Below are 23,923 nucleotides of genomic sequence, written 5' to 3'. Positions count from 1 at the left end.
CCTAAACTCTTCCAATGATCATCTGCTACATTACTCTAGACTTTATACCCATTGCAACACTTAGTTACCTTGTATCATACTCGAACAGTCATTTTTTTTCGCTCAAAATATCGCAAACCTTCAAATCACACCACTTCCGTTGCTAATGACTCGGAGTTGGGTGGTCGGATTGGCCCGAAAGGTATACCAGCCTGAGAGGACTATTGGGTGTACATGCCAATAAAATTTGGTAAACGTCCGGTTAATATAACCTCCATGGGGGGGGCGGGAAACATCCGCTTGGTGGTATTTCGAAAAACTGATAAATTGCCTTTTTATTTACTCTAAATCCCTATTATATATGGACAATCATCAGGGGAACATCCCCACAAATTATTAAATTCCAATGATGAATATAACTTAAAAAGTCGAGGGTAACAAGTTTGGAGTTGCCAATATTTTTGCAAATTCAAAATCACACTTTAATTTGGTTCAAATTGAAATTCCAATTTTGATCAAAATATCTAGTTCACTTCAAATCAGCGCTCTCTAGTTTTCATCTAAATTTAAATCCCTCATTTCGACTTTGGCCTGATGCTCAAATACAACTTTGCTAATTAATCAAAATATATCGACAGCTCAATATGCATTTGTTCATCAATTTGTTTGTTTAAGAGATATCACTCAACTACCCTCTCTGGCGCCTTCAAAACAATAACACTTTACGAAAGAACGCTTATTTCAAACACCTAATTAACTTGTCTAACTTGACCTAAATTATCTGACTTAACTAGCGCTATCTGGTTATGAAATTTCTATTGAGTTTATTCTTATGCTTTCTACAAAAACAGTTAAATAACACTAATATTACTAGTATTGCAAGACTATACCATTTTTCCCGGTTTTTTCAGGTTTATGTGAACTAATTTCTATTTTTTTTTTCAGGTTAAGCAGTGCGCATACAATAAAGTTTAGACAACCACTGAAAAAGAATTCTTAATCTGTAGGCTGTTCATAAGATCTTCAGAGATTTGGTTTATTTGTTGTCCGAAACTTTTTTTCCATACTAAAAAGTGACATGACCAAAATCTGTTAATACTTAAAACAGAAACCTGAAATATCGTGATTCAGAGCATATTTACTATGTTGCTAGATTCGAGACCTCTCGCATTTCAACAGCAGCTACGTTGAGTCTTTGTAATAAACTAATTGAATAGTATATTAGAAAGTTTTCGGGCAATAGCTGTAGAAAAAATGTTTCCGCTATTGATGATAAATTTTTGGGATGCTTTTTTTTATTTATCAAGGGCAATTTGTTCATGTCCCGTAACAAATATCAATTTTGATAGCAAGCCGGCTCTTTAAAACAAAAAGAGTGTCAACGCCATACGACTATAATAAAAAAATGCTATATAGGCAAAAAATTACAAGCGGAAATGCGGTTTTAAGACTTTGAGCAGAATTCTGTGCAATCATAGCTTTTTTTATTTAGTTCAATTGGCGTGTAGCACTTTTTCCCCCGTTCCATTTAAGATGTTTCAGCGAGATACTGAAAATTGAAACACCTCAACGTGGGCTTTTAAATTATAGCGTGTGGTCCAAGTTCTTATTTATCATTTGTCTTACAATTAAGTTGATATGTTTGAAACTAACAAATATCTAACTTCAATATGATTGAATCTAACAATAAAGTAAGTATTTTTTTGCCCACCTTTTTTCAATTTTTGTCTCTAACTTTTACCATTTTTGAAGCAATAGGGGCTTTTTGTAGCTCAGCTGGAAAAACAAAATGGTGACGCTCCAATATTGCACAACTTTTTTCTGTAATTCTTCTGCAAATTATTTTGAGATGAATTTCATAAATTAACCAATAAGCAAACTGTCAAAGGCTAAATTTTAAATGTACATCAAAAACAAACTTTTTCCTCCAAAAAAGTTTCGAAAACCATTATTAGGAGAATTTTGAAACACTTTTGCCTTAACAATTTGTCTTTAATTTAATAGATAAAATTTTAAACAAAAAATGCCATTCCGACGGACTTTTTAACGAATTATAGCCGAAATTTTTCGAAAAATAGTTTCTAAAAACGTTTTCAATTGTACAGATAAAAATGGTCTGCTGATCTTGTTGTCTACCATTTTGTTCAACGATGAATTTTTTCTTTGTCCGCATAAGCAAAACTTCACCGAAAGAAACAAAAAATAATCAACGAAAAGCTTGTAGTGTAAAGTAAATCTGTCCAGATATCAGACAGATTCATTCGCTGGCGCGTTCTGGAGCTCCTCTTTCTACGTCTTATTTTTCAGTCGTATGAGCAGCGTAAGAAACTGGAGTACACATGCCAGACAGCCTTCTTCACGAGTATAGTTGTGGTACAGTGGGCAGACCTCATCATATCCAAGACCAGAAGGAACTGTCTCTTCACTCAGGGTCTCCTTTGCAACCAAGTCCTCCTAGCTGGAATGGTGTTCGAAACCGCACTCTGTATATTCCTGTCTTACTGTCCTGGGTTGGAAAGTGCACTTAGAATGCAGTCACTGCAGTAAGTATTACCAAAAATGCTCTGCGTGTTTCAGTTGGATACACGTCCTGATTTCAATCTTGACCACTGAAAAGTCTCAAAAACCCCAGGCTTTGAGGTCCAGACAAGCACCGTCACTTATCAGACCGTCCCAGACCGAAGTGACCTGTGATCAGACTATTGTGCGCTCGAACACCTCCTCTGATCAGACTATTGTGCGCTCGAACACCTCCTCTGATCAGACTAATGTGCGCTCGAACACCTCTTCTGATCAGACTATTGTGCGCTCGAACACCTCCTCTGATCAGACTAATGTGCGCTCGAACACCTCCTCTGATCAGACTATTGTGCGCTCGAACACCTCCTCTGATCAGACTATTGTGCGCTCGAACACCTCCTCTGATCAGACTATTGTGCGCTCGAACACCTCCTCTGATCAGACTATTGTGCGCTCGAACACCTCCTCTGATCAGACTATTGTGCGCTCTAACACCTCCTCTGATCAGAATAATATGCGCTCGGACCCGCCCCTGATGAAACCAAAGCGCGCTCTTAATATTGCTATATAGTATTTGTATGAGCAAAGCAAAGCAAAGTTTTAAGTCTGATTCTTTTTTAAAATCTGGAAAACTTTTCCTTCGGAAATATCTCAAATTATGTATAAAAATTATCGAAAATAAGAAAAAAATTAGGAAAAAAGGATGGAAAAATTGGTCCAAGTCCTTTCCAATGTTATAGAATCTGAATATTTAGGGTGGAGGTTTTACCCTATTCACAATTCCACAATTGTTCCTAGAATCTATCTTTAGAGAAAACTACTGGACTGGATAGTAACTTCACAAACCTTCTACTTTTAACTAGACTAAAGGGTTATACCAGGCCCTCCGTTCAAGTCCTAAAGAAAGTATTTTCAGGCGCTATAGAACTGTAGACAATTGCCAATAATAATGATGCTATTACAATATAATTGTAATGCCTCTCTATGTTATATGATATTTTAGCTTCTAAGAAGTGTTTTACCAAATGAAATGAATTGGTGACTCTAAGATTGAGAATTATACCAGGTCCTCAATTCACTTTCTAATTCATCGATCAACCAATATACTTAAAACAAATAGTAGATGACGTGAAGAGCTCGTCGGTATTCATTCCACAACCCAACCAGACGAGTATTAACCAACTTGATGGAACGTTAAGACATTGCCCATCAGGTACTTCAGGTTACTGCAGACCTTTTTAATTGTCTATTTGGTTCACCATTCCATACTACATGGGTTAACTTAAATTGCCAAGTCTTCTACGAGCAGGCAGGCCTACCCTCAGAGTGGCTTCACTATGCGGTCTCCTAGAAGGAGCTTGGGCAATTAATACTCTCAGAAATCAATCGTCTTGATGATGTCCGGGATTCGATGCTGTCCTCCAGTTCGTTAACCTAACTTAACCTAATTATTGATTGGTTGATTACTACTTTACTAGTCACCAAACTATTTTGAATCCAATAAATTGAAGCTAGATTGAGTATGATTTCAGATCCTTAGAGATGTATTGTGAAGTTACTAAAGCTGTACAATTACGCTGTTGATTCACAGAAAACCGAAAGAAACGATTAAGTCTTACCCAGTCCTAACTATTACAGGCTATGGTTACAAATGGTTACAATTCAGAACAACTAGTTACAAATGCCTATGAGTGCCAATTACCGAAGCGTTTAGCAAATACCTACTAGATAACAGTTTAAGCTCTACAAAGTTATAAGAAAAGGTCTAAAAAGAGAAAGTAGTTGAAAATTTGCTACGTTAGTTTAACGAAAAGTATAGTTACCACAGTATAGTAGTTCAAACAATTATTACAATTTTCAGTACCACGACAGAGATCTGTTAACTCACTCGTCTAATAAAATTTACTACGCAATTCGGATTATCACGACAATATAATTGTTTTCATACTGATTCTGGTTACAAAAGTTGGCTAAAACTGAGCCGGGTGTATATACTACTTATCTATGTTTGGTTATGATAGTTTAGTCCTATTTTTAACAAATGTTCCGAATCTTTGTGTGAAAAAAACATTTTTGGGAAAAGTTTTCAGAAGGTCAATCATGACTTTGATAAACTAGGCCCCTAATTTGGGTTTCTAATCCAATATTACGTGGGAGAGAATTTTGGTGTTCAATCTATGATATAATCTTTATCAGAGTCAATATTTACTGATTCAACTGTTCTCATCATTTTCAATTTCTTCACCATTATTATCTTTGTACAATTTCAATTTTAGAATTCGCTTTCGTTTTGGGAATAATTCAAGGTCAGTATTGATTTGGTTCTTTTCCGAAAAAAAGCTTAAGTTTAACTTTCCATTCCTATATTCCACCCATCCGGACTATACTATTCTCCTGAATAGTACAAATTTGTATAACGTAAAAATTTATAAGAGCACCATCACCATATGTTGGTACGACAGTTTTTTTAATCAGCGTTTGTCTCCTCATTTCGCATTCTCTCAACTAAGTTTAGTCTCTTCAAACTGCATGTCAGTTCCGATTTCTCGTTGATCATCGTTGGACAAATTGTGAATATGTTTTGTATTGTTTTGGACTTGTAACACTCCATCGCTGCCCCGACAGCCAAAAGGACAAATGCAAGGCACCATAAGGAGAAACCAAGCAAACCAGCCAGCTCTTTAAATGTGTGCAGTGTTGACTCATGACGAAAGGTTGTTTGAAGTTGTTTTCCTCAAAGGGTTGTTGATGGGTTTTGTCTACCATCTCACTGACTAATTCAGGCGTGACATCAAGCGTGGGGACATCTTTGAGTGCCGATCTGATCTTATGCAACATCAAATTCCGACTCTTTTCTGTAGGAGTGACCGCTGGAATGCTCGAGATGTTGAAAGTGGTATCCTTTGTATAAAAGTTCGGGAGTTGTGATTGTTGTTATTAGTCCACTGTGTTGAAGACAATATGCTGGATCGGGCAACATGACCAGTCCATTCTTCGGGTGAACCAGTTTATCATCGCAGGGGGGTGTACTAGGAAACTCTTACAGGCTGGTACACGGTTTGAAAACTTTCTGCCCCCACTGTACGTTATGTTATAAAAAATTGTTGATCGTCTGTCGCGTTGAGGAGGTACATAGGGTTCCCAAGATAGATTGCTGTCGGTAAAATTGGCAATTCGGTTACTGCTCGTGTGCAAGTCTTCAAAGCAGCTACCTCGTGATTGCATAGGAATGAAGTCAAGCAGAGTTGATCTTGCGCGCTCACCAACGCTACCGGCTTGGTGCAAAGTATCAGCAATTGTGTCCCCAAACAATACAGATGTTCCTCATTCTTCATTTCGGCATAGCTTTCTTCTCGATTTGATACGATCAAATAGTTTTTTTCTAATTTTAGAGTTGCGGCCGTCGTTGTGTTCTTGATTGGTTTTGGCAGAGGGACTGCTTTGTAGGCATCGTGAATTGGTTCACCACTGTATACTGGCACCTCCGATGTGATTAACAGTCCATGTGGATTGGAAAAAACATTTCTCACTAAGGGCAGGCTATAAAGTAAACTTGAGTGGTCGTATGTTATAGAACACTTTTTATCTCTCAGCTTCAGAGTTGTAATTATTTTCCGTAAATCCTCGTAGGGTACTAGTGATGCTGGCAGTATTCCCTTGGATAGCACTCCAATGCTTGTAATAAACATGTTTCTCTGTTCCGTCAAATATAGTGTTTGTACTTGTAACTCGCTGTGCATAGCATTGAGTGTCCATGATACGTTGTTAATTGCACTTTGGGCGCGAAAGGCATACATAAAAACATCAGACCTTCGATGATCACAGGCTTGTGCTTGTTCTATTTCTTCCATTGTTTTTTGAAGCAACTCCAGGTTTGTTTGCAGAATCTCAAAGTTATTCTCTGAGTAGTTTAGCACTTTTCGTGTGTCTTCATGAAGCTTTAAACTACTGCTGGCTATAACTTGAATAGACTCTATTTCATCGTTGTGCAGGTGAACCATTCTTGATTCCAAATTGTGCAATCGTCCTTCCAATTGTTCCATCTTCCGCTTAGAACTTTCGCACAGACCAAAATTTGAGAGTAGTCTACAGCCTGCTTTTTCCTGTAAGGGTTCTAAAGTTATCGCCGTCTTAGCTCCCATTGCAAACCACAGTGGTGATCGTCTCTGTCCTTGAAGAGTGATAGTCTGGTTTACAAAAGATGCTACTTCTTTGGAAATCTTTGTCCTCTCTTTCTCTTTTTTTTCTTATTCTATCTGAATAGATGAGATTATTCCGTCAAAGTGGTGCTGTAATAGTGCGCTTATTTTTGGGTTGTTGCAAAACTGGGAGCTCTTCCATGTTTTCTGTTCCAATTGAAGTATTGAATAGAATTTATAAATTGGTCGGAGATCCACGTTCAACAGCTTTGGAAGTGGGACTGCGATATCCACAGTCAGATATGAGTCGGCCAATGAAACTGGAGTTTGAGGTTGAAACAGAACATGCGCAGTAGTTCGTGCACTCTCCGCTGTTTGCTGTCGCACCGCAAGTATTAATATAAATATCAGAAAATTTTACATCTAAACATTATTATGATTAATTACTGCGCTAAACCTAGATTGCATTTTTTCTGTATTAGAAAGAGTGCTACATTCTCTAATAATTCCCCCCAATTCGCTGAAATTTATATGAGCTAATTAACTCTCTTCATAATACCGGAGATATATTAACTTGCAAAATAATTTTTTTGGTGTTATTTAAATATGTTTTATGATCGTCCCCATCTTTAATAAAAATTTCGGCTCATCTTTTAATCTTTACAATTTTTTTAGGCAATGCTATGTAGAGAAACTTAATCAAGTTTCTTTTTTATTTTTTTATTTTTTAAACACACATTTTTATATATATATATATATATATATATATATATATATATATATACACATATATATATATTCTTCTTTTCATCCGTCGTCGGTTCCGAATCGTTTTGGGTACTTCACTGCGCGTCTTTCTCGTATTTTAGCGATGGAGTTTACTTTTTCGTCAGTTTTGGTTCCCAAAAGTTCTGCAAAGGTTTTTGATTTGCACATTTACCTCGTGGCGCTTGCAGGTGTTGACTGTGTTTCACTGAGGTCCCTCAAGACAATTTTTGACTTGTGTGGTCGTTGGGCCAGTGGTGTAGAGTCAATCTTTTTGGCTGGTGTTACAAAATGGGTCTGGTTCTCTTGTGTTTTGTCTTGTTCCGGAGTGATCGGTTCTGCTGGTATGTTAGTCTTAGTGGTCCTTTTAGTTGAGTGTTCTCGCTCTGCAAAGAGATCGTAGAAAAATTCTTCATTCTCGTCCATCCATTTGAAGGGACTCTCTTGTTTGGGTCTTTTGATGTAATTCCTGGGGTGAAAGTTTGGTTGTTTTCTTCAATGTGAACTTCTTGGTCATACGTATTTTGGTGGCTTGGCCATTTCTCCCGATGAGATGATCTTGCTTCCATTCTGGGTAAGTCGTCTTCCTTCTTCACAGGCTTCAATCAATTGTAGTGGACTATCTGCCATTTCTTGGAGTTTGTGTCTTTTGAGATTTTATAGTTGACTTCTGAGGTCCTTTCGATTGTGTTATATGGTCCAATCCAGGGAAAAAAAAACTTCCTTGATTTTGCTATTTGGGCTGCGAAAAGCCAAACTTTCTCTCCTGGCTTTAGTTCCTCTGCAAAAGCGTTTTTCTGGTACAAATCTTTTTGTCTTCCTTGTCTGTAGACAAGTGTCTCTCTGGCATTCATATGTGCTTCCCTGAACTGTTCATTGAGCCATCTTGTGAATCCATAGTTAACAATTTCGTGACCAGGTGCTTTCGGGAGTAGCAGGTCAATCGGGTATTTGCATTCTTGTCCAAACACAAGTGAGAATGGAGTCTGTCCTGTTGTTTTGTGTACGGTCGTATTATAGACGAAGTTGAGATAGGGAATCATTTGATCCCAGCTACTTGGATTGTTTGCGCAGTATTTGGAAATAACATCCGCAACAACTCTGTTGTGACGTTCTACCATGCCATTTCCCTGCGGGTGATATGGAGATGGGAGATGTTCTTGTCTTCCCTATTCCAAAAATTTTGCACACTTCTAGTAGTAGTTCGCTGTAGAAAGTGCTCCTTGATCGGTGTGAAGGCAATCAGGTGCTCCAAACGTCAAAACCCAGTTCTCCACAATTGCTTTAGCAACATATTCGGCCGTAGTTCTTTCTAAGGGAACGCAAGCCACGTATTTCGTGAAATAGTCTGTCAATACGAGTATGTATTTTGCACCGCTTGCCGTTGCTCGGGTAACAGGTCCCAGGATATCTGCTTCCTTTTTGCTGAATCGGATCCCAACGTTGATTGTCCGGAGAGGGGCTATTCTTTTCTTTCCAGTGGTAATTCGTGCTTGACACAGGGTGCAGTTCTCACATTTTCGTCCAATGTCTTTTTTCATATTTGGCCAACAAAACTTCTGTCTTGCCCTGTCCAAGGTCTTTTGAAAAGCAAAATGGCTTCCACTGATCTTTGAATTGTGAAGTTGTTCCAAAACTGTCTCTCTGAGTCCCTGCGGTTGCTACAAGTTGTTTTTGGGTTGTATTGCTTTCAACCACTTGCCTCTTCCTGTATAGCATGCCATCAGTCAGTTCCATCTGTTCCCAGAGACCCCAAATCGCTCCTGCATCTTCTCCTTGTGCTATTGCGTTTGCCTTCTTGATTTTTAAGTCTCTCAGCGGATTTTGGTCTGGATGTTTCTCAGCGTTTGCCCATTGCAAGATGAGACGTAAGCAGGGATCGGTTCTTTGAGCCAGCCTAAGTGAATTTGCGTCTTCTTGAAAATGGATAGTCATTGGTTCGTTCGCGTCCTCGGCTGTAACTAAATTAATTATTCCGAGGGCGTCTTTCATAGAGTTAGCTGATGGGCAACTTCCAAACATAATCAGTCTCTCAGCTTCAGTTAGCTCAGGTGTGGTGCTACACTGTCTTGACAATCCATATGCCTTCCCGTGCTTGTCTCCTGGTCTATGTACTACTTGAAAATCGAATTCTTGCAGTCTTTGAAGCATCCTGAATATCATCCCGTCATTGTTTTGTCTAAATGACCACTGTAGCGATGCATGATCTGTTATGAGAACAAATTGAGTTCCCCAAATGTAAGGCTTAAACCATTTCATCGCCTGAATGACTGCTAATGCTTATCTTTTTGTTATTGAGTTACGACATTCTGCTGGCGTCAAAACTCTGCTGGCGAAAGCCACTGGGTATTCTACTCCATCGACAATATTCGAGAGTACTGCCCCTAGACTGTTGTCACTTGCATCCGTGTCCACGATAAAAGGAGAGTTGTAGTCCAGATGTAGTCCAAAACCTCTTTCAACTTCTCGAACGCATTATGGCATTCAGGGTTCCAAGTGAAACGGCTGTGCATTTTGTTATGTGGTGAAGAGATTTCGCTATCCCAACACAGCCTTTGATGAAACGTCTGTAGTAACTGCAAAATCCAAGAAAAGACATCACTTCGGTAACGTTTTCTGGTCGTTTCCATTCCCGTACTGCATTGAGTTTGTTTTCATCTGATGCAATTCCCTCTGGGCTCAATTTGTATCCTAGATAGGTTACGGATTTTTGAAAGAGGCGACATTTCTTGGGTTTGAGTTTAAGATTGGCCTGGCGAAGAGCGTGAAAAACGAGGCGCATGCGTTTTTCGTGTTCCTCCACATTCTTACTAAACACCAGAACGTCAGAACAACCGCACCAAGAAGATGAGGACAAATGAGAAGAGATCTTCATTGGAGATGCTTGTCATAAGTTGCTGGAAGGTTCCCGGTGCATTGCAAAGTCCAAATGGAAATCTGAGGTACTCGTGGTGTCCACCATCGGGAGTGAAGAACGCAGTTTTTGGTATAGCACTCTCAGCTAATGGGACTTGCCAATATCCAGAGTCTAGGTCGAGGCTTGAGAAAATTGTTGCTCCGTGAAGATGATCCAGTATCCGGTCAATTCGCGGAAGGGGAAAAGCGTCTTTCTTTGTCACTTCATTTAGTTGTCTGAAGTCTCTGCACATTCGATTGCTCCCATCCTTCTTGGTAACGAGAACGATTGGTTCACTGTACGGGCTGTTTGATGGTCGGATAATGTTTCGTGCCAGCATGTCCTCAATCTCCTTCTTAACCACAGTGATCTTTCCAGGTGCAAGTCTATGGGGTGCAAGCTTGATGGGCAGCGTATCACCTGTGTAAATTTCATGTGAACCAAGTGTGTCTGTCCAAGTTCGTTGTCGTTCATTGCAAACACATCTGTGAATTCTCGTAGCAGTGTTCTTCTGTCGTCTGTTTGTTGGATAATGTCTGGAATTGCTAAAGAACAAATCTGTTCTAACTCTTCATCGCATGATAGGATTAGGTTTGTTTCTGCAGATACCCCGTGCTGTGTTTCTTCCGTTGTTTTGATATGATCAGGACCGGATTCTGCTTCCGTCTCACAAAGATGTACGTGCCTGGGGACTTCAGGTTTATAGGCAAATTGCAAATTTACAACATTGCTTTCTTTCTCCATCTTCAGCTGCTTAGAATGGACCTCTATTGATACTTTATTCTCCTCCATCACCTGGGTTCCAAGTATCAAAGGCATGTCTGTGTTTGGGGTCACCAAGAGATCGGCTTAAACTTTAACCCCGTTGTCGAACGTTATTTCGCCAGTGAAAACGCCAAGTATTTTGAAAGGATTATTGGTGGCAAAAAGAACTTGTTCTCGAAATGGTCTGAGTTTGGAACGCTGTTCGTACTTTGAGCAAGTTTTTTCTGATGGAATGTACACATTGCTCCCAGTATCCACTAACGCTTTGTGTTTTCGTCCGTCAAAATCAACCATCACGTAGACTGTAGGTCCAAAGACTGCTTCGGCTTGAACTTTGTTGATACTGCTCACTTGCTCTGAGTTCGCTCTCTGTAAAATGCTTTTTACGATCGGTTGTCTATCGGTGTCCAAGTTTGCGGATATACCCGGTTGTATTGTTCCATTCTGTGGACACTGATTTGACAAGTGCCCAAAATCGCGGCAATTATAGCACTGCATCGCAGACGTTCTGGTTCGAAAGCCTTCCGGTCTTCCCGGACTTCTACTCTGAAATTTGGGTTGACTTGATTCGGATAGAAATATTGTTTGGTTCTCAAGAATCTTCTCCATGATCTGTGTATGTCGCTCTTGCTGCTCTAGCATCTTATTGAAGCTTCTGGTCTAAAACTCGATCATTTGATTGAAACCCAATGACAGACTGGTGTTAAGTGCTCTAAAGTCAGCTGTTACTGACTCATCATGATCTTGTTCACCCTTTGTCCATCTCACATGCCCGTTTCTTGGTCCCCGCAGTCGACTGGATTCCGCTTTACTGATGGCGTCTAGAGCAATTGCCCGTTGTGTAGCTGCATTGAAGCTTCCCGGTTCTTTCTTCAGGAGTGTATATCTGATTTCGCTGTCCAGCAGTCCGTTCATAAAGGCATCTTTGTTAGCTTTCTGTCGTCCCGCAACATCAAGATGAGCATTGGATGCCTCTCCTAACATACGAACTCGCCTTGAGAACTCTTGGATTGACTCTGATTCCAATTGATGAAGATTTTTGAATTCGGTGCGGGCACTCCTGCGGAAAGTCGCCGATTCTGTTGCTAAGAGCGTTCAGAACTCTCGCTGGATTTCCTTGCACTTGTTGAAAGTAATGATTGGGGAGAATGTAATACTCATCTAACGCATAACTGTTTAAACACGTGGGTAGGACCTCGCGTTGTCTCTGGTCATCCCAATTATTGGCATTTGACATGGATTCGAAGTGTCGAACTCATCTTTCGAAACTCTCGAAGTCGCGGCTAGGGTATCGGAGGGGGGTGAGAAGGGGTTGTGCTCCGAATATTTGCTGCTGATTGTTCGCCGGGATCTGTTGTTGCTGTTGCTGGTTGTTTGGTGCGTTGTTCATTTTTGGTAATTGAAGTAATTTTCCATGTAAAACCAAATGACACGGAAAAAAATATATAGAGATGAGTTTTACCTTTGGAACGTATTCCAAAGATCTAATTCATCGGTTCTCTCAATTTTTAATTTTTCGTTTTTTTGTAAAATGCAAAACCGCCTTCTAATCAGAAGAATCCCTCTGTGGTCGCGAATATAGAATCTGAATATTTAGGGTGGAGGTTTTACCCTATTCACAATTCCACAATTGTTCCTAGAATCTATCTTTAGAGAAAACTACTGGACTGGATAGTAACTTCACAAACCTTCTAATTTTAACTAGACTAAAGGGTTATACCAGGCCCTCCGTTCAAGTCCTAAAGAAAGTATTTTCAGGCGCTATAGAACTGTAGACAATTGCCAATAATAATGATGCTATTAGAATATAATTGTAATGCCTCTCTATGTTATATGATATTTTAGCTTCTAAGAAGTGTTTTACCAAATGAAATGAATTGGTGACTCTAAGATTGAGAATTATACCAGGTCCTCAATTCACTTTCTAATTCATCGATCAACCAATATACTTAAAACAAATAGTAGATGACGTGAAGAGCTTGTCGGTATTCATTCCGCAACCCAACCAGACGAGTATTAACCAACTTGATGGAACGTTAAGACATTGCCCATCAGGTACTTCAGGTTACTGCAGACCATTTTAATTGTCTATTTGGTTCACCATTCCATACTACATGGGTTAACTTAACTTGCCAAGTCTTCTACGAGCAGGCAGGCCTACCCTCAGATTGGCTTCACTATGCGGTCTCCTAGAAGGAGCTTGGACAATTAATACTCTCAGAAATCAATCGTCTTGATGATGTCCGGGATTCGATGCTGTCCTCCAGTTCGTTAACCTAACTTAACCTAATTATTGATTGGTTGATTACTACTTTACTAGTCACCAAACTATTTTGAATCCAATAAATTGAAGCTAGATTGAGTATGATTTCAGATCCTTAGATATGTATTGTGAAGTTACTAAAGTTGTACAATTACGCTGTTGATTCACAGAAAACTGAAAGAAACGATTAAGTCTTACCCAGTCCTAATTATTACAGGCTATGGTTCCTTCAGAACAACTAGCTACAAATGCCTATGCGTGCCAAGTATCGAAGTGTTAAGCAAATACCTACTAAATAACAGTTTAAGCTCTACTAAGTATTAAGAAAAAGCCTAAAAAGAGAAATTAGTTGAAAAATTGCAAAGTTAATTTAACGAAAAGTATAATTACCACAGTATACTAGTTCAAACAATTATTACAATTTTCAGTACCACGACAGAGATCTGTTAACTCTTTCGTCTAATAAAATTTACTCCGCAATTCGGATTATCACGACAATATTTTTTTTTCAGACTGATTTTGGTTACAAAAATTGGCTAAAATTGAGCGGTGTTTATATACTACTTATCTATGTTTGGTTATGATAGTTTTTACCAAATGTTACTTTTACCAAATGTTCCGAACCAAATGTTCTATTTTTACCAAATGTTCCGAATCTTTGTGCGAAAATTACCTTTTTGGGAAAAGTTTTCAGAAGGTCTTTCATGACTTTGATAACCTAGGCTCCTAATTTGGGTTTCTAATCCAATATTACGTGGGAGAGAATTTTGGTGTTCAATCTATGATATAATCTTTATCAGAGTCAATATTTACTTATTCAACCGTTCTCATCAGTTTAAATTTCTTCACCATTATTATCTTTGTACAATTTCAATTTTAGAATTCGCTTTTGTGTTGGGAATAATTCAAGGTCAGTATTGATTCGGTTCTTTTCCGAAAAACGCTTAAGTTTAATTTTCCATTCCTACAAATGTTACAAACAATTTGATGGAGAATGGTCCCCTCCTAAACTAATGATTCTTTCGTGCGGCCAAATTGATCAATTTTTAATTTTACCAAATTTCTCATTAATTTGATCAAGAACTCAATCGCTAATCTTTGGGTCAATGAAAAATCCAGCGTGTTATTCTGGTGAGGTGAGACTCCTCTACTAAAAAAAATTTCAAGGGGCAAATCATTAGGTTCAGCGAAACACCAGATACTTTTTAAGTTAAACACAAGTCTTTCTTTTAGAAAATCAGGTCGAGAGTCCCGGACTCCATTCCACCGACCCCACCCTATTTTAAGACTTAATCACGACGCTCCTTTGAGACCCCACTCTACTGCACAAACTACCCCTCCTCATACCGTCTCCAACGCCACCACCTCAATTAGGCATCTAGTTGCAGTACATTTTTGAAAAGAGTCGACATTTAGTTTTGATAGAGTTTTGAAGACAAACAAACTGAGAGAAATGAAAAAAAAAGTTTTTTCATTTAGATCAACTGTATTCTGGTAAAACCCGCGCTCGCAAAATGTTAGCATATTTCTATTATGGATAGCTTCGAAAAAAAGTTTTTAAGGGTAGCCATTGTCAACAGTTGTACATCAAAAAATCTTTTAAAAATCTGCATTTTTTTTCAAAAAAAAGGACAGGAATTTTTGTCTGCAGAGAAGTGAAAAAAACAATTTCTCCTAAGATGCACAAAAATTTCATGTAATAATTTTCAACTATTTTTCTTTATTTGATTTTTGGCAGTCCTTTTTATTTTCATGTAGTTTAAAAACAGATGAAGGTGACCATCCAGGGCTGCACTCCACGTTCATTTTCAAAGAATATGATGAAACTCGAAAATATTTGTTCCGACCCAACTTGTGGGGGGAGGAACTATATACTCAAATGGGTTTTTTTGTTCAGACAATTTTGGCCAATCGATATATTCATCGTAGAGAAATGTGAGTAGTGTCAATTAAAAGCTCGTCCAGCGAAGAATTCGAAATAAAAACGATTTTTTTTTAAAATCTTTTTTTTCGAGGAGTTATCGAGAATTAAATTTTTGTGTGAACATGTGGTATTTTGTTCACTTTTAGCCAGATTTTGCTCAATTTAGCGCAATTTTAGTTCAAATTAAGGCTTTTCTAAAAAATATTATTTAAAAATTACATTTCATGCTACAAAAGGCAACAATTTAGTGTTACCAGTAAAACGATAAAAAGGCTAGATGTGGTCTCATGAGGAAATTTTCTATAAAAAAGACTCGATTTCAATTTGACAGCTGTTTTTTTAAAAAACTTTTCCTGTTTATTATTGTTTAATAGTCAGTTAGAGATTTCTCATTTTCATATCGAGGTTCCATTAATGCAAACCTCACTTACAGTCAAATGATACCCAATGGACAAAAAAATTATTTTCAAGCCATCAATCATTTGAATTTTGATTTTCTTTTTACTAATATTCTGGGAGTCCTATTGCATAGACATGCCAAATAAAAGTTCAATCAGTTTTCTAATGTCCAATAGGTAAACCTATATAGCGCTTTGAGTGGACAGCAAAGGGCTGTCAAGACTTGAAAAAAAGATTTCAAAATTATTATTATTCGATTGACGCATATTAATCTAATTCTCATGATTATTTAGTCAGTCTCAGTAATGACAGAACCCCAATCTTTTCTACTGCAACCAAAATTAATCTGTTAAAAGGTTTCATCTGCTAAATATTGGTTCTATGACTTCGATAACACGAGTTTTCGTAATTTTCAAAAAAATTTCTATTTTTTTTGTAATTTTTTCTTTTGAAAAATCTTATCCCATTATAGATAAAGCTTTCAGAGAAAAGATTACGGTTTGAATGAAAAGATTACTTTTTCTCAGATCTCTGCTGCATTTTTTTTGTTTTTGCCTGCGTTCGTCATTGTTTTCATAATCATAGGACTTACTGTGATGTCTTGTAGATAGAACACTGATTACAAAGATTCATGTCTTCCCATCGAGGCGTAAGGTAGTGTGTTTTTTTTCTTCCGTTGAAAAATCTTGCAATTATTTGCTGTTAAGACTTTAAAAAATTTTTTAGAAATCTTTTGGACATAAACCAATCATAAATTTGTTTTCGTGAACTGTAAGTCAGCCTCAGTATTAACAAGACCTCCAACTTTTCTGCTGCAACGAAAATGAATCTGGATTGCAGTTTTATCTTCTCACTCTTGGTTTTATGACTTCGATGCCGCGAGTTTTCATAATTTTTTTAATTGTTGGATATTTTTTTGCAATTTTGGTTCACTTTGAAATTTTTTAACATTATCCTAAAATTGGTAGTTCTCAGTCGCTTAGAGACGGCGTTCAATGGATCATAGGTAAAATTTTCAGAGAAAAATTTGTGGTATAAATGGCTCCGACACTTTCTTCTTGCACTTTTTACTGATTTTTTGGATTTTGCCTGATGTTTTTGTTTTTTCATTGCCAATGACTTATTGTAACGTCTTGTTGATGAATTGTGGAACACAAATATCCTTGTTGTCCCATCGAGGCAGAACGTAGCGTATTTATTTGCTTCTGTTGAAAGCCATTCAAATTAAAGTCGTTGATACTACGGGTTTTCTTAAAAAGCTTCCTAGTTTTAAAGCATTTGTTCATATTTGTTGAGTTCTGAAGTCAAATTGTTTGAAAAAAGAAGAATCCTATTACTATTAAACATTTGTTTAAATATAGATTTTTTTAATTGAAAACTTAAATTTTGAATGGCTCTGAAAATTTTCTCTATTGAATTTTATTTGAATTTGCAGTTTTTGCCTGTTGTTTTTTCCCTATTTTACTGTAAAATTCTGACGGCACTCATAAGTTTAAAATTGAATTGAATTTTTATTTCAAGTTGCAAGACTTTAAATTCCGAATAGTACCACCAACGAACAAAATATCAGAAACTAAGATTGGTTGAAGTTTTACTGGACTATCTTGAAGATATCAGGAGCTTTTTAGTTTTTTTCCGGCATTTCTTAAGTTTCCGCGCCCCAAGCGAAATGAAGATGTGTTGAATTCAAATATTAATAGAAAAATCTGAAACTTGGTTGACATTTTCTAGAAGCTATGTACAAAAGCGTGTGAAAAGTGTCCAAAGAACGGAAATTAGTCTATTTTTCAAGTTTTTGTTATGATTCATTCATATTCTCATGCGTATACCTAATTCCCAAACTATAGAAACAAAAACAAGATCAAATTTTAGCATACTGAAATAGCTGAATCATTGGAGAACTAGTTACTTATTTTCAAAGTTGTCACTCTGGCAGCAGTACTGGACGGGCCGATCGATATATTCGCCATAGAGAAATGTGAATTGTGTATCATTAAGAAGCTCGTCCACCGTATAGTCAAAGTAAATTAGCAAGCGGTTCTATCTGCTTATTAATGGTTTTATGACTTCAATGCCACGAGTTATCATAATTTCAAGAAAAAATTCAGATTTTTATTGTAATTTTGGTTTCTTTTGAAATCTTATTTCCTTTTCCTAATATTGATAATTTCCGTTGGCTTGTAGGAGACGTCCAATGGATCATAGATAAAGTTTTCAGAGAAACGCTTGTGGTTTAAATCACTTGGGCACCTTCTTCTCGCACTTCTGAAATTTTGGTTTTTGCACGTATTTGATATTGTTTTCATAATCATAAGACTTATTGTAGTGTTCTCTTGATAATTTATGACTGACAAACATCCTTGCCTTCACATTGAGGCATAATTTAGCTTATTGTTTGTCTTCCGTTGTAAGCTTTTGAGTTTAACGTTGTTGATGTACCGGGTTTTCTCAAAAATTTGATGGTTTTATTATATTTGTTTATACTTAATGATTTTTTGAAGTCATATTGTTATCAAAAGAAGAACCCCCTTACTGCTAAAAATTTGTATGAGACTAGTAAAACTTTTTATCAATAGTTTACTTACTGGCTTTGAAGCTTCTTTTTCTCAACTTTTTTTGAATTTGCTTTTTTTGCCCTTTTAATTCTTCATGTAGTCGTAAAATGCTGACTGGTCTCATTGGTTTCCAGTTGAGGATTGAATGAATGATTTTGCTCAAGGCTCTCAGTTTATAGCGAATAGTTTTTAAAGTTTACGATATTGTTCGTTCTCAAACTTGTTTTTAATACTTTTCAGTTTTTATTCTTTCCGTCAGCTTGTAATAATCTAATCATTGAGAGGTTCCATCCAATTTCTTGTAATTCAAAAATTATTTTCTCAATGATATTATATCGTAACCCATGTTTTTGTATGTTGGTCAATATGCGTTTTCATAAAATTTTTTGAGTGTTCAATATTTGTGTTTCCTTTTCTCTTCTTTTAGCACATTTGCTGAACAAATTTTTGTTTTTGCTTATTTTGGGGTTTGATTTTTTTCTCGTAGACTGTTTATCGGCAGATCTTGTTAGCGCTGTAATTAGGCATGGTATTTTGCAATTGAATTAGTAGTTCGGTTTTGTAACGATTTGTTTAAAACTCAAATATCTATTTTTAATTATCTCATCATTAGGTTGACAATTAAGTCAAAAATGTAGATGAGCTCGGGTTGGAACATCATATGCAAACGCACATTAACGAGCATCCTTGTTTCTCTAAATTTCAAAAATTACGTCAAGTTATGCTCCCAATGTCTCCAAGACAATAATATGTAGCACCTTTTAGATTTTTTTTTGCCTAGAGGTGGATAGAGAATACTACGGATGTCCTTAGTAACCAGCTAGCTATTTCTGTAAGCACGTAACTATTTTCGTAACCAGCTTTTTTTAACACCGATATCTACAATTTAACTGAACCTCTTCGGGAAATATAATATTGAAACCATCAAAACTTATTTTTTATCAGTTTTCACATTTGTGTTTGCTTTTCATATGTTGATGTTTGATCATTTTTATCACATTTTTCCCGTTAAAAAAATGATTGTGGATATTTTATTCCTTTTCCTCTCACGTATTGTGCTTTCCTTTTTAATGGAGTCAAACAACGGCAAAAATTGCTTAAATGTCGAAGAGACAACATCAAAGCATTCTTAGCAATGAAAAGAAAGGAAAAACGATCGAAACGAACTGGTTCTACTTCTTTTCAACCCAGTTCATTTAATTCAGGATAATTCAAACCCATTTCATCCCACCCCTCTATCAATTCATCCCACAATTTAGCAACCAACATATTACAACTATCTTTTCTCATTATTAAGCGAATAATATAATCCAAACAAGGAGGCTCGGTAATGTGCGTTCGCACATTAAGTTCCGACCCCGCTCATCTACATTTTTCATTTAATTGTCTACCAAATGAGGAAGAGATAAAAAAAATTTACATATCAACATATCGTTCAACAAACTACTAAAAGAATAAAACAATCTACTATAGAGGGTTTATGAGAGCTGTGGTTACCATAATATGACTACCAGAAAAGACGGCAATAAAAATCAAATAGTTACAAATATTAATTACGACCAAAATTCCTCGTCCATTTTTTGAAAACCACTAATAACCAAATCAAAATGGCATCAGATAAAATTTATACTGGGGAGATTAACCGGCACTTTTTTGGCACAAAATATGGGACTTTTCCTCAATGCGACTTGGCAACAAATCGACTAGAAATAAGCAAAAGGAGCAAAGTCTATTAAGACATTGCTTTTTTAAAAAAAAGAATTAAATTCGAACTGATTAGAAACATTACGCATCAAATGAAATCATTCAGAGAGTCTTCTATGCCTCAATAGAGAGCAATTGAGGCCTTTCATTATCCAGGATATGTCATACAACTACAAAAAAACGACAAGTACAGGCAAAAACCTAAAATTTTGCACGAAAAAAATTTATGCACGAAAGCGATGTCCCCCCAATCAATTAAATAATAAGCTGATCACTATAAACAATAAAAATCTGCCTTTGCTTTTTTTAAGGCAACAAAATTTGTAAAACAAATGACGGCCATTATTGTGATACTGTGAAAAGAGAACAAAAACCTAAAAAAAATGGCAAATATGCAAAAATCACGAAAATTGGTATTATGAAAACTGGTTGTTCAAAGAAGAAAGACCATTTGAGGAAAATAAAACCGTTATGAAGAGTAAATTGTATTTCAATAGATTAATGATGTGAATTGTGTATGGAGATGCTAAGCTACAATTTAACAGAATTAAAATTGGCAGATCTCAAAAATCTATCTCTTTTTTTTTTTAATTAAAAACAAATATTTTCAAAATTCATAGCCATCAAAAGCTTTAGACTAAAAGAGTAGACAGTTTGTCTTGTAAGTACTCGGAAAATTAATGCGACTGTTATTAATGAGACTAAATCATAAGATTATAAAATAACATTAAATACAAGCTGAACTAATAATTTTCACAAACAACTTTACGAATCCACAGTTTTGAAAACATTAAATTTATAAGATATTAACCCATAAGAATATAACATCTTCAATTGCGTCTCCTTTGACCACCATAACATCGTTTTGTAAAACGACTCTCACAAAATGACAACAAAAAGAACCACAAAAACTGAAAAGTATCTGAACTTCACAAAATTCTTCTGAAACAAATTGTGTAATCTCTGAAGACATCATTTAAAACGTTTAAAAACATTTAAAAGAGCTGTAAATAATGAAGCCAATTTACGAAAATGATACAGCATTGTATAATACGAAAAAAACGCAAACCAGAACAAAATGGGATAAGTTGAAGAATATTATTACTTTTTTAGAAATTTAATTCGAAAGTCAAAACAATCATTAGCTATTTACCGGTATCAGTTACTAAGTTCATTTGATTATCTAAATCTGGCCACTGAGACCTTTAATTACACAATATTTGGCATATGACAACAAAAATTAACAACAAAGAAAGGGCAAAATAAAAAAAACTCTACCAATTTCTGCAAGAGAACGGTGTCGCAGCCCTCGAAACCATATGTTATGAAAACAAAAAGTTGTTCAGTCTCAAACTTTGTTAAGTTTTTTTCAGTTAGATTGTTATATAACGTTACAATTTACAAAAGAAACAAGAACAACAGCAAAAATGGGAAATTATGCAGAAAAATCAGAAAATTTTGAATGAAAACTGATAGTACCAAAAGCAAAAAAACCTTCTGTTAAAACAATTAGCCACAAATTTGTTTGTCTTCTATGCGGAGAAGAGATCGACCTGTACTTACTAAGAATAAACAAAATGTTGACTAAAATATTATAAACAATTGACAAGTTCAAAAAATCACAGAAATTTCCCTAAAACAAAAACAATCATTAACATAAGAGACATTAGGTAGCAACCGAATGATTAGAAAAAGGCCATTTGCACCTCTTAAAGGAAGGAATTTAGATCTTTGAGTGGTTAAACTTAAAATTTGGACTGCCAAAAGAATAACAATTGAAGGCAAAAGACAAGAATTCAGTTAAATTTTACTAAAACTCTTCCTGAAAGCTATAAAAACTCTTTGGTTCTCTGAAAGAAAACTAAATCTACATTCGGCCTCACATTTATGTAAATAAGAGCGATCATTAACGGAGCCGTGAATAACAAATTTTGTCAGTATTTTACATTAAAAAAAACAAAAGCAAATTTTTTTGAAAAAAGGCAGCATCGAAATAAAAACCAAAAAGTCTCTGATTCTAAGAATCCATGATATTGTCGAAACTCTCACTGATTTTGTCGCCCACTCAGCAAACCGACCAAGTGTTCCAAGTGTTTGCGAATTAGACCAAATGTTGCGTGGAGTTCTTCAAATATTAATAATAAGAACGACGGATTTTATATAATTATCGAGACAAACCTGCAAAAAATGGCAAAGTTTTAATTCCAGAAAAATTTCATACGGCACCTAATTGCAACTAGAGCTCTTTTTGAGATCAGGGCGTCTGTTTTAAGGTTTCTAAGTTACTAAGTCTGGCAAACTTTAACGAAGTGGACCAAAAATGCATGCTTTGTGCCATTTTTGACGAAAAAAGTTTGAATTTTGAAAATTTTATCTAAAATTTCAGCCAAAAAACCATCAATCAAACAATTCAGCAATGCTCCTCTATCTCTAACGGTAAAAACAACACTATGCCGTTAAAAATTTTAACTTATTTTGAACTATATTAGCGAAATTGTGCCAAATTTTAGCAAAAATTACTGAAAATGTGAACAAAAACAGACGAATGTTCACAAAACTTCAAACCTCGATAGCTCCCTGTAAAAAACGAAAATCTAAAAAATCTTTTTAACTTGGTATTCTACGCTGAACGGGCTTTTCAATGATACCACTCACAGTTCTCTCCGATGAATATATCGATCGTCCAAAATTGACTGAACAAAAAAAAACCCAGTTGAGTATATAGTTCCTCCTCCCCACTAAAGTGGGGGTCGGCACAATAATTGGTTTTCAGGGTTTCGTTTCAAAATGCATGAGCCACTGCGGCATAGTTACAGCCCGCAAGTCATGACCAAACATTTTTTAAACAAAATTAATAGTACCATCTATATAAAGGACTCAAAATAGGTGTGAATTTCGAGATGAAATGTTATAGGGATAAAATTATAGAGGCGTGAAATAATTGGGATGAAACGATAGGAAGTTAAACAAATAGGAGTGAAAAAGCGATACACCAAACGGATCAGATAAGGCCCACGATTCCAAGATTCCTTTTAATCACTTTTAGTATTTTTTTTGTGTTTTGTGACCAAACAGTCCTTTGACTCTAATCAGTGTTTGACTTGATTTATCACAGAATTTATTATAATCTGCATAGTAATTAAAGGCTGCAATGAAAGCCAAGGACGTTTTATAAGAGATGAGCTGAAAAATGTGATAAAATCATGTATAAAATGCGTTGACAAGTGCTGAAAATATTTATATTCAGCACATTCAGCGCCTAAATCTAAACTTTCATCACATTAAGCATATTCCTACATAAGTTCAGCACAATCAGCGCATTTCTTTCAAAATTGTCGGCTTAAACCCGGTCACATATCGACCCCGTGGAAAGAGCAGAGCTAACTCTTGTCATACGAAGCTATTTTTTCAAGTTTCAATTCAATACTTCGTGCTCCGCTTGTTTAGTCGTTCTACTTCAGTTAGTTGTTATTTTTGTTTGTTTATTTATGTTTTAGCTTCTGGTGGTGGTTTCCGGCTCTCCCCTTTTCCATATTCATCTGGTGTTTTGACGAGACACGCAGGTACATCCTACGCAAGAATCCCGGAGGGTGGATCGAGCGAGAAACCTACTACTAACATCTCTTAAACTTTTTGAAGATACGCAAACTTAAGCAGTGAATTTTCAATTCAAGTTGCAGGACTTTAAATTCCGAATTGTACCACCAACAAACAAAATATCAGAAACCAAGATTGGTTGAAGTTTTACAGGACTAACTTGAAGTTATCAAAGAGCGTTGTTGTTTTTTTCTAGCAGTTCTTGTGTTGCCGCGCCCCAAGCGAACTGAAGCTGTGTCGAATTTAAGTATTAATGGAATAATCTGATACTTGGTTGACATTTTCTAGAAGGTATGTACAAAAGCGTGTGAAAGGTGACCATAGAAGGGACAAAAATCTTTTAAGTTTTCGTTATGATTCATTTTGCAGAACTACTGGTTCTTGGTGTGATATCTAAAAGTCGATAAAAAGAACAGC

At 36.3% G+C, this 23,923-nt stretch overlaps 1 protein-coding gene across 1 annotated transcript; it reads left to right on the top strand.

The window, feature by feature from the left end:
• Positions 1-1,649: 1,649 nt before the first annotated feature.
• On the top strand, positions 1,650-23,679 carry LOC142351706 (sodium/potassium-transporting ATPase subunit alpha-like). Its single transcript, XM_075403850.1, has 3 exons — positions 1,650-1,670; positions 2,287-2,522; positions 23,407-23,679. The coding sequence occupies exons 1-3, from the start codon at positions 1,650-1,652 to the stop codon at positions 23,525-23,527; spliced, it is 378 nt and encodes a 125-aa protein (XP_075259965.1). The 3' UTR covers positions 23,528-23,679.
• The last annotated feature ends 244 nt before the right edge of the window (positions 23,680-23,923 follow it).

The sequence above is a fragment of the Convolutriloba macropyga genome, chromosome 13, assembly GCF_964194025.1.
Source record: "Convolutriloba macropyga chromosome 13, txConMacr16.3, whole genome shotgun sequence".
Lineage (NCBI taxonomy): Eukaryota > Metazoa > Xenacoelomorpha > Acoela > Convolutidae > Convolutriloba > Convolutriloba macropyga.
This window is presented reverse-complemented; position numbering and strand designations above follow the sequence as displayed.

What these genes read in the sequence shown, in the direction of transcription:
- LOC142351706 (XM_075403850.1), top strand. Translation starts at nt 1,650, where the DNA reads ATGATTGAATCTAACAATAAA. An exon ending in TGATTGAATCTAACAATAAA is followed by an intron (nt 1,671 to 2,286) that starts GTAAGTATTTTT and finishes CTTATTTTTCAG; the next exon opens with TCGTATGAGCAGCGTAAGAA. An exon ending in CTTAGAATGCAGTCACTGCA is followed by an intron (nt 2,523 to 23,406) that starts GTAAGTATTACC and finishes TTTATGTTTTAG; the next exon opens with CTTCTGGTGGTGGTTTCCGG.